Source organism: Leuciscus leuciscus, assembly GCF_965113295.1.
Source record: "Leuciscus leuciscus genome assembly, chromosome: 9".
In the NCBI taxonomy this organism is placed as follows: Eukaryota; Metazoa; Chordata; class Actinopteri; order Cypriniformes; family Leuciscidae; genus Leuciscus; species Leuciscus leuciscus.
The window spans coordinates 37,097,909-37,110,033 of NC_138733.1; the positions used below are offsets into that span (position 1 = coordinate 37,097,909).

The window sequence follows — 12,125 nt, forward strand, 5'->3', positions numbered from 1 at the left end:
TTTATCAAAATTAGAAGAAATAACTCTTGGAAATTTAGAAGGCAAAGGTCATTTATCTGTGTACTATAATTTAATGGTCAAACACAGCACTGAATCAACATTGGACAAATTAAATGCCTGGAAAATGGATATAAAGGAAGATATAGATGAAGTAGACTGGAAATATGCATGTCTTAAAGCACAAACACAGACAATAAATACAAGGTTTAAATTACTTCAATATAAATGGTTAATGAGAACCTATATAACACCTGTCAAACTTCATCAAATGTCCTGTAATATTCCAGATGTGTGTTCTAAATGCTTGGATAATAAAGGTACATTATACCATTGCCTCTGGGAATGTCCAAAAATACAAAACTTCTGGAAGGAGGTTTTAAAATGTATGTCAAATATGTTTGGCATTAAAATTCCTATGAATGTAAAACTTTGCATTCTTGGAATATATCCAATGGACATCATACAAACATCAAAACAGATTAAACTATAGACTTTGGTCTGCTTCAAGCCAGAAGAGCTATTGCATTATGCTGGAAGAGTATGGATGCTCCATCCATGAAAATGTGGATTAAGGAGATATCAAACTGTATCGGACTGGAAACTTATTGCTAAATGCAAGAGGAAAGACTTTGATCGGCTGTGGGAGCCATACATAAATATCATGTAAACTGGGAATGTAGACCTTACAGAAAAACACTTTGTAAACATTGTCTGTAGCAAATTCATATATATATATAAATATATTTTTAAATGTTTATTTTATTTTATTTCTTTATTTCTTTTATTAATGTTATTATTATTTTCTTTACCTTTAAGAAGTGTTAATTGAAGAGGTATATGTGAAAAGGTGTAAGCATGTGTACTTGTTCTGTGGTTATAAAATGAGAAAATGACAATAAACATATATATATATATAAAAAAAGAATAATAAGATGCTAAAGGGCTGTACCAATCAAATTAAACTGCATTAAATAATGTAATACGATTATTTAAAATATTTTTTGAATATACAAATAAGAAATAGTATTTGTACATAGAAATAATATTTATAAACCGCCAGTAGGAGGCGGCAGGCGACCGTCTTAATGAGTGAGTCATTTATTCAAACGATTCATTCAAACGGCTGATTCATTCAGGAATGAGGCAGTTGTAAATTAATAGGAATTCATTTAATCTTTGACTCAACTGATTTGTTCAAAACACTGAATATTTCGGTAATGAAACACAGTTGAGTTTTCCTTTGAGATGCGCTGTGGAACTATTTTCGCTGCTGAAATAGAACATATATTGTATCTAACATTCAACTGACTTAATATTAATTACTTGTTTATTGAACTGTAACTGTAGCCTATCATATGTTATAAATATAAAAACACATTTTGAATGTTTCATTTGTTTCCAAATTCTCGCAGAAACTTGTTATCGTCAGAAGCCTATATATTATATTAGGCTATTGTATTCACTATCAGGTGCCACTTACACTAAATGAATGCAGAATAGTAATTTTTTGTTAGTGACGTTTTAATCTGGCTATTTGTCCGGTCAGGCAAGTAAAATTCTCTTTCACTTGCCCCTTCAAAAAAATCTACTTGGCCCGGACACGCGTAAATGTCGAGCATATTTACATATTACATAATTTAAATATATATTACATATTTTAAATATAATGTACTAATTTCATTATAGCACTCATCAGCCTGCAGCATCCAAGACAATGCTTACTGTAAAACACACAGAGACAGAACAGCACAAACAAACAAACTCATAGTCATAGCAGAACATTTCTCCATTCATATTTTGCTTCCATTTATGTTGATTTATAAAAAAGTGAACAGCACGAGTCAGATAGGATGCACAATATATCGAGAGACATGGAAAGGTTGAGACATGATTTTGACCACTTCATTAAGTTTTGTTTTGTAGAAAACCTTTCTTTAAAGTGAATTTCGTTTTGTATAAATTGTATCTTAATTTTAATAAATTTTTCATCAACCAATTGCCTGGATTTAATAAATAGGAAGCCAGTATAACAGACAATATAATCATGGAGGCGCTCGCGCGGTCACTTGCATTGCACGTTAACTGGAGCGCATCTCATCCTAACTTAACGATACTCACATGCTTTATAATGACATTAACTCTTCAGTTTTGGTTGGCTTTCAAACTACTAAACGCTTTAATTGCGATAGAGGAGTGCGCCAAGGTTGCCCCATTTCCTCATTTCTTTTTCTGTTAGCTGTTGAATTATCATCAATTGTTATTTTACAAAATCCCAGTTTAGAAGGTATTTCTATTTTTGGTAAAGAATTTAAAATATCTCGACTAGCTGATGATACAACTATATTTCTTAAAGACCAAAGTCAAATTCCCCTGTGTATCAATATTATTAATTCTTTCTCTGAAGCTTCAGGCTTATATTTAAATGTATCAAAGTGTGAACTATTCTGTCTGTATGACACTCAACAACCATCGATGCATCATATACCTGTAAAAGACTGTATCAAGTACCTGGGGATTTTCCTTACTAAAGATAGATTGCTCCGCCAACAACTTAATTTTTCACATAAAATAAAGAAAACAAGAACCATCTTTAATTGTTGGTTACAACGAGATCTGTCAATCTATGGGAGAGTACTTATTTCTAAAGCAGAGGGTTTATCTCGTAGTGTTTATCCCTCTTTATTAGGGGCCAAGCCCCGAAGGGGCTGAGGCACCTATTGTATCTGTTAGTTAGGGGCCAAGCCCCGAAGGGGCAAGGCACCTATTGTATCTGTTAGTTTTCTTCTTCTTATTATTATTATTAGGGGCCAAGCCCCGAAGGGGCAAGGCACCTATTGTATCTGTTAGTTTTTAGGGGCCAAGCCCCGAAGGGGCAAGGCACCTATTGTATCTGTTAGTTTTCTTCTTCTTCTTCTTCTTCTTCTTCTTCTTCTTCTTCTTCTTCTTCTTCCGCCAATGCAGTGTTAATTTCGTTAACGAAAACTATGACGAAAAATGTTCGTTGACGACCTTTTTTCCCCTGACTAAGACAAGACGATGAGAGACGACACCCACGTCATTAAACGATAACTGTGACTATATCAACACATGCAATATCGTTGACGAAAAAAGACGAGACTGAAATGTGTTTAAACATTTTTAAAAACCAAAACCACTTATTTGTGTCAAATAAAGGAGACCAGGGCCGGCGCTCCGCACACGCACATCATGCACTGCGCGTAGGGCACCAAGTGCTTGGGGGGGCACCAAAAAATCTGGGTCGTGAAAAATCATCACAATAGGGTACTAGTATAAATAACAAATAAAATATGTCTAAAGCATGTTAATATTGGGTTTAAGTGGTCGTTCAATGAGGCCTATTATATGTTGATCCGACGAAAATTAGGTGTGTATTTAAGTGGTCCAGTGGTAGAATTTTTGCCAAGCGTGTCAGAGGTTCTGAGTTCTAATCCGCACTCATATAGTTTTTTTTTTTTTTTTTTCTCATCAAAACCGATTATGTTTTTTAGTGGTTGTATATCAGGCAGGGACACTTTTTGTGCTTTTTGTTTTCTAATTGTACCGGAGCGAATAGAGAGTCTCTCCACAACGGATTGAAACGCGCGTCTGAGTGAAGGCTGTGCGCGAGCCAGAAACAAACATAGTATCCGCGCCACTGATCGCTCGGCAACGAGCACTTTGATCAGTTGATTTAAAAAAACAACACATTTCAGCGCTAGATCGACTCTTATTTAAAAAACGAATGAAATGAATGCTCTGCTGGTTAACTGGAGATGTTTTGTTTGTTTGTATTGGTACATTCGTGCCGCGAGATGTTTCAAAAGTGGTGGGGACATGTCCTACCCGCAAATTACGCCTATGCGTATGCATGTCCAGGGTAGTGCAAAAGATCCGGGGCTTTAGCCCTGCATGGCTAAAATCTTTTTTTTTTTTTTTTTTTTACTTTGAAACTGCAATTAGAAGAAAAAAACCCCCCACAATCTCAGTGTTTGTATATTTTCATATTCACAGAGTTGTCAAATTATGTACAGAATTATTATATTGTGCCTGACCTTTGCACTTTTAACTTTCTGTGTTTACATTGTTCAGTTCCAAATCTGTGTTTTTAGTAATTGTGGTGGTATTTGGTATTTATAATTTTAACCTTTATATTATTTATTTCTTTTCATGTTTGGTGCCATTGTTAATGTAAAATGATTTATTTGCAGCAGTTATTTTGGAAGTAAAGAGAACCTAACTAAGAAATTCTGAATGGTTGTTATTCCCTTGGTGGGTGGGCACCACCAAGCATTTGTGCTTAGGGCACCCAAATGGCTAGCGCCGGCCCTGCCTAAGGAGACATTGACTGTTTTTTTTACGAGCGTTCATACTTACGGTTGCCAGATTTTAATAATTAAACCCCCAGTCAGAGCTTTTCTGTTAAAAGAACACGTTTTCTACCCGGTCTTTTCAGTATCTGGCAACCATGCGCGCGCGCTCTCGACACTGCTGAAGAAGCGCGGATGATATGAAAACACAGACAAGTAAGCTGGAGTTTAGCGATCTTCATTTAAGATTTTCTACTTAAATTAAAGTGTCTTTCAGTCATTCTGTGTTCTGCCACGAGCCGTTTGCGCTATCTGTGCTACTAAATCTGCGATCAAAATATAGGCTGATATCCAGCAGTGTTTTTAATGTTGATCATAATACGAGCAAGAATGCAGTGTTTTCTGAATATCCACACGATTTCAAATGAGACATTGATTTTATACAACAGTTCAACAAACAGAAGGGTAACATTAAACGATTTACTACATTTAAAACAGTTTTGTCAGTAGGCTTATTGCTCTATTTTGCAACGAAAGCCATAGCAGAACTGCAGCACACAGCGGTGATTAGTGAACGAATCTGTGGCTTTGAATGAATCGTGAGATTCAATGACCCGTTCATAAAAATAGCAGCTTGCTTCCTTACTGAATGAATGAATGACTCCATGACTCACTCATAAAGACAGTGACTTACTTCCTAGCTTTAATTTAATATTTTAAAAGTACCGGTATCACTTCGTTTTTACCATCATTGCATATTTATTGAACATTGTTTAATTTAAATATATATATATATATATATATATATATATATATATATATATATATATATATATATATATATATTGTCCCTTAATGGAAAAAGTGTGTGACTGGCTGCAGTCTAAGTGGAAGAGAGGGGGTACCAGGGGGTAGGGCACTCTAAAAACCACTGAACTAAGGAAAAGGGTTATGTAGAATTGCACAAGTGCTACTGCTAAAGAGTGCAATGTCAATACAGCCTGTTACCTTAATTTAAATTTTTTAACTGAATTGGCCTAGAGATAAAAAATTTAGGACATTTTTTGTTTAAAGACTACATATAAATAGCTACCAAAATTAATGTAGGTAACTGCAGTTTGACTAAAAGTTGACAAAAAACACAATGACTTTTCGTCAACTAAAACTAGACTAAAACTATGAAAGACAAAATGACTAAAATGTGACTAAGACCAATAAGTATTTTCGTCTCAAGATGAAAACTAAGACTAAATCAAAAATGGCTGCCAAAATTAACACTGCGCCAATGGAAGTCTATGGCAGCCCTATGAACCGTACATAGGAAAATGATGAAATTTGGTACACTTCTAGTGATGCTAATGAATAGTAATTTGACCAATTTTTGAGCCTCTAGGACCAACTCTATAGCGCCACCACCAGTTCAAAATTTCAACATTTAAATGGTTATAACTTTTGAACCCTTTGATCTAGAGACATGAAACTTAGTACATCTGATTCCTCTCATCATCGTGATCACAACTAATACCTTACATTAAGACTCCGCCCATTACAGTAGTGGCCATTTTGAAAAGTACAGTATTCAGTTTTTTTGCTACTCCTCCTTCAAAATTTGTCCAATTTTCTCCAAAATTTGCTCATATGATCTTTGGACTGAGCCGCACAGAAATGACTGAACAGATTTTTTTATTCATCTTTGTTCAAAAGTTATGATGTCGCAAACTTAACGAGGTCCACCCAAAATTGCTTAAGAGGCTGTATCTCGGCCAAAGTTTGATCAATTGAAACGAAAATTGGTACACTTCATCGGAAGTATGCTCTGAGGGTCCTTGCCAAAGTTGGAAACAGCGGCTTGGGTCATGAGATATGGAAAATGCAACTACGGGTCATGAGATATGGAAAATGGCTATTTTGGCCAATAACTTTTGAACAGTTTGTCAGAAAATCATAAATGTGGTATCTATGGATTCCTTGCGTCATGCCGAATCCGTGGATACCAATTTTGCTAGGATGGGATGTACCACGTGTCCGCCATTTTGAATTTTGTCATAATTTGCAATAACTTTTAAACTATTTGACATATCTTCACAAAATTTAGTATGGATGATCAACACAATGCCCTGAAGGTACCTGAGAACTTTGAACACAGCGCCACCTAGTGTTCCAGAGGTATAAGGTGTTTTGCAAATATGCTTATAACTTTTGAAAACATAGGTTAAAATTTGATTTCTTTATGTCATTACGTTCCTTGGATTATGCCGATTCCGACGATATCACATTTGTCATTTTCCAAGAATGTGACTGTCCACCATATTGAAGCAAATGGTAAACAGTTTTTTCGCTACTCCTCCTTCAAATCTTCCTCAATTTTGCCCAAAGTTTGCTCAGGTGATCTTTGGACCAAGCCGCACAGAAATGACTGAACAGATTTGTGATATTCGCTACCGTTCCCGAGATATTCATCTGCAAAGTTGACCTAGCCTGTGTTTGTTGCCTTATGCTAGTTAGCTTAGCATAATAATTGGTTAGCATGCTAACCAGATGCCATTCTTTCTAATGTGGCCCTTCATCTATCAGGTTAACCATAAGCTACATTAGCATTAAGCTATCTTAGAATGCTAATCTGGTTAACATGCTTTGTTGTGCTTATTCTTACACTGAAGCCTCTCCTCTGCAGCTTTGTAACTCACGTCCTCTGAGTGGCGCAATGTGTTAAACCACGTGTCACGTGTTTTATTCACAAACACAAATTTCTCAAGACTTTGCCTAGATTTGATGTCTTTATTGCTGAGATTTCCCTTATTGTAAAATCTCTTAAACTCATTGATAACAGTAAGAACAACAAGTTTCTTAAGAACTATGTACGGTTTTTTCTTACTTGTTGAGGAGTCAGTTGTTGTTTTTTTATTTTTTTTTATTTTTATTTTTTTATTTTTGTTAATGTATTCAATGCAGTGCTGTTTCTTCTTTGTAAAAAAAAAACAAACAAAAAAAAAAAAAACCCTTGGAGGAGCAAATTTCGTCTGTACATCCAGGTCTCCTTAAATGGCCATTTTGCGTCGACATTTTACTACATTAGCACTAACCGGCCAAACTATAACAAAGCGTGTTTCGTCCCTATGTTATTTTCTTCGTGCAAAAAAGCTAGCTAAAGTCAACAAACAAAACACTGACACAATAATGAACAAGCAACAGTAATATTCACAATAACATATGGTATTACGGAATAATTAAGTAAACAAAATATCTTCATTTATCTTTGTAAACAAACCTCATTGCTTTTTTTACATTTTTTTTACATTTTTTTTATTCAACTTTCAAAAAAGCTTACAGACATATCAAACATATTATGCATCAAACATAAGACAAACAGATACTGGGGAAAACATACAACAGATCTTCCATTGTACAGAGTAAAACATTAAACTCTACAAATAATTTTTTTCAATAAGAGATGTTTTTACGCTCTTCTTATTTCTAGTGATTGAATTCAATGAGTCATGGAATATTTTAAGATCCTTACAGAAAAAATTAAAGGAGGGTGTTATAGACATTACTTTAGCCTTATGTATATGAAACTTCCCAAGAAGAATTATTAACTTTAATGTGTTATCATCAATTATATCTGAGCCAGTATTGCAGTCCAAGAATAATATCATAGCCTCATAAATTCTAATTATTTTGTAGAATGTATAAAAAACCATCATAGATACCTGCTTCCAAAAGTCTTCAGAATATTTACAATTACAAAATATATGTATGAGAGTTTCAGATTCAAGATCACAAAAACAACATTGTGGTGAGAAATCTTTTTAAAACTTAATAAGAAATGCGTTACACGGATAATACCTGTGTAGTATTTTAAAATGAATTTCCTTGACCTTATTTGGCAGTAAAAATGTATTACTTGCTGACCAGATTGTCTCAATTGAAGGTATAGAATAAATTTTTTTTTTTTCATTTCAGAATTGCTTTTGAACAGCTGATACACTTTCTGATGTAAGAGTTATTACACTTCATATCCAAAATATTAACACTACACCTCCAATAATAAGACAAACCTCATTGCTTAAAGCCCCACTAAGTAGAAATTGTGTTTTTGTCAAACAGCGACCCCTAGAGTCGCTGTGGAATACTTGCACTGTCGTAAATATATTAGCCTATATTATAACGTTTTTACATGATTGTAGTTAAATCACAAGTAAATAGTCTATAGTCTAGGCCTACTGTATAATTTAATTTGTGTTTTTTTTATTGGAATGTAAACATTACAAAATGCCAGATAACATCAATTAAGTTAAATGTACGTCGCATTATTTCATAACATTGGCCGTTATGATGTCATTAGACATGATTATTGCAATTTATCATAATAGTTTGCAAATTGTGCTCGTTTACACTATACAACCTCTACGTTAGGCTTATTTATGTCCTGATAATTATGTGAGATATTGAAAGCTGTTCTCATGATAATCGCAGGAATCAACGTCAACAGCGTCGTACAGGACTAACTTGATAAATACACCTCACAACACCTGAGTTCAGCTGGCAAACTAATTCGTGAGGCATAGCTATCTGATTTATCAAAACGATTCCATTTACTGTCACATAAATGTATTTTTGCGAAACGGATTTAAATTCGATCTTCAATTCTCGCGCTATATGCAGATTTAATGGAGTGCACGTAACCGCAATAAGAGAGAGCAGTAAGCCTGGTAAGATAATTTCGTTTCTTTACTTTTAATGATGAAGATTGTGTGTTAAGCGTCTGCGACTTACTTTCACTTTGATTTGCGATAGTTTGCACGTTGGCTTGATGCAGTTGCTCATCTGCGGTGATGCGTGTTCCAGCGCGTCGTCATATCTGGATATAACATATAACCTATAACACGCTCTCACACTTTTTTTAATTTATTTTTTTTAGCATTTTTGGGAGGAGTACAATATGTTACATATGTGGTTCCAACAACCATATGCATTTACACTTGTCCAGTTTCGTCTGGAATGCGTCTCAGATCTCCTCCTGAAGTGGTTTGAGGGATCGGATTCAAATCCGTTTCAAATGCGTTTCGGAGGGCATTTAAACCTGGACTTTTCACGATCGGATAGCTATCCGATCTGAGAAAACGCATAAAGTGGCCAGGTGTAAACAGCCCCCATGACAAAAACATACGCACGAAAGCCGAAAACAAACGCTGGTTGGCCTCTCACGTCCAAATTTGACGAAGTGGTGGGGGAAGTGACGTATGCCGTAAAGCAGTCGAATTTTGTAGTTCTTTTTGTGATCTGGTTACTACCCGAACACCGAAGTTACATAGTGCCAGTAAAAGCGATACAGACCCTGTCAGGCTATGGCAGACGTGTCATTCAACCTATTGTAAGTCGATGTACCATCACAAGGATCTTGGAAATATATTATGAAGGTTGAAAAGTTACATAGTGTTACTTTAACTGGTAACTCTGCTGTCTCAGATGACGACATCTTTTCCTGTCAGCCACCGTAACTTCTGTTGGTTGCAATTCGCAACCTCACCACCAGATGCCGCTAAAATTGACACACTGCACCTTTAAAAGTAATTGCTGTGCATCCTCAGCACAGTGATAGTCTCTTGGCTAAATACTTTAGTATATGCAGGTGTGCTTGTACTTTTGTTAACTACCTTGAAAATATGAAACATTTATAATGTAAATAATTTAAAAAAAATTGTGTTTATGATATATTAGTAAATATATATGCAATATATTACACATGCAGTACCATATCTGATCACATATAGCCTACATCTATATATTATGAAGTGTATTACTGAATATAAAATTACATACATTATTTTATATTAGTAAATATATTGTCCTCATATTTTTCAATATATGTAAAGGGCAATTCCTTATGTATTCAATATATAGCTAGTAATATATTACAGTTTTTCTGAATTGCTAAAACACTAAACTCCATTCTCTGAACCAAATTCTCAATAGCCTAAATCAATTTGTTGAATAAATCACTATTTCTGTAAAACCTTTTCGCACTGTGATACCTTTGTGCTGCAAAACACTAAACACAAGAGGCAAAAGTTAAACAAAACTACAATACTGTTGTCATCGTTTACACACAATTCATAATTGTTCACACTTATTTTTAATGATGTGATTAAACTAACTGTATTACAGTTTTTCTTGTTTGCTTAAACACATTTCTTGAAACTATGCCTCGTATTCTCAAAACAGTAAACAAATCCATAACGCCTCACCTAGTTCCCCAAACATCCTATTTTCAGGTCAAAATGAAGCAAAACCATTCATTCTTGCTGAAAAACCAAACTTTGCCCTCAGACATCACACACAAGCCCTCACAAACACACACACTACAACATAGTCTTACACACTGGTGCAATAAATTCAAAACAACATTTCCAAAACTGGTAAGTTATGTTGCTTGTGTTTCCTCCCGTCACAAACCTTTTCACATGATGAACACAAAAGACACAACCAATTGATACATTGGGACATTTTTATTCCTTAATTTACTGTACAGTACAATACACAAAAAAAAAAAAAAGAAAAAAAGAAAGAAAGAAATACTCTGCCCCAGCATCCCGTCTTTGGTCTGGGACATCACAGGCTATATTGGCCCTAGCCAGGCAGAGGGGGTAAAATCCTCTTGCTGTTCCCCGCTGGCACGCATCAACTGAAATATTTGGCAGGCTTCTTCCATTTCATCGTCTCTGTGTCCTAGAAAAATCGAAGTACTGATTACTGTAACTGTAACACATCCTTTTCACAAAATGGAAGCATTCAGAAAACTCTATCTGTATGTGAGGCAATTTGATGCATTTCTTTTTATTACAGTAGTATAGTGCAACAGCCACAGTACATGTATGTGTTGCAACAGCACAGTGTACTGCACTCAAAAGTTACAGTAGAGAGCAGTCTGAAGCACATCTACTGTACCTGTTTTTCTCCTGGAAGGTTCTTATGATCGAGGCGACGGTGAAGCGACTCAAGTTTGGCTGTACTCGTTGCCCAGCCTCCCTCATAGTCATACCATGGACAAAGACATGGGCAACTAGAGTGGCACTGCTTGTCTCTTTGGCCTTCTCCTTCACTTTCCTCATCCTCTTCCTTCACCTCCTCCTCCACTCCCTACTGCTCTTCCTCCTCCACCTCCTACTTTTCCTCTTCCTTCACCTCTTCCTCCACTCCCATCTACTCTTTCTCCTCCTTCTCTCCTCATCCACTCCAGTGTCCTCAACCTCTTCCTTCATGTCTTTCTGGATCCATTGTTCCAAAACCCAATGAACTTGACTCTATATCTATATTGAAGGTTCTGATTGGTGTGTGATCAATTTTGTCTCTTTGTGTTTCCACTTGGGTAATTGTGTGCTAACTGAGCTGAAGCTGTGCTGACTTGAGTGAGCAATATTGAATGCTAGGGCAATGAGAAATTAAGGGATTTGTGGGTAGAGTTTTGCAGTGACAGTTCAACAAATCTGACTCGTGTCAAAACAGGAGAATAGTGTTTAGTATACGTATTTAGTATTAGAATAAAGTTTAGGGAAATGGGTGTGCTTTTTGATAAATGGCGTTATGATTTTGACATTTTAGTTCAAAAGCCTATAGTGTTTAAGAAAGAAAAACTGTAATATACACAGATTTTGTGTCTCAGATAAGGTCCAGTTCTGGTTTATTTCTTTGCTCTTGGCTAACATGCATTGCTATGGCCTGCTTGTGGCCCAGATATGGCAAACAGGAGTGAGCCACCCAAGGGCCATCATTCCACGCTGCATGTGAGCCAGATCATCTTTCCACATGTGCTAGATG

At 35.6% G+C, this 12,125-nt stretch overlaps 1 protein-coding gene and 1 long non-coding RNA gene across 6 annotated transcripts in view; one reads left to right on the forward strand and one right to left on the reverse strand.

Annotated features, from left to right (window-relative positions):
- Positions 1–12,125, forward strand: part of LOC309506814 — a 360,589-nt gene that overhangs the window by 139,039 nt on the left and 209,425 nt on the right. The window lies entirely within an intron of this gene.
- Positions 10,290–12,125, reverse strand: part of LOC309506744 (cyclin-dependent kinase-like 1) — a 115,668-nt gene continuing 113,832 nt past the window's right edge. For all 5 annotated transcript variants that reach the window (XM_082180693.1, XM_082180690.1, XM_082180694.1 and 2 more), the window contains one exon: positions 10,290–11,036. Coding sequence is in view for 1 of the 5 variants with exons in the window: in XM_082180691.1 (XP_082036817.1) it covers positions 10,989–11,036 (48 nt within the window). In the remaining 4 variants the exon portion in view is untranslated. The remainder of the gene's footprint in view (positions 11,037–12,125) is intronic.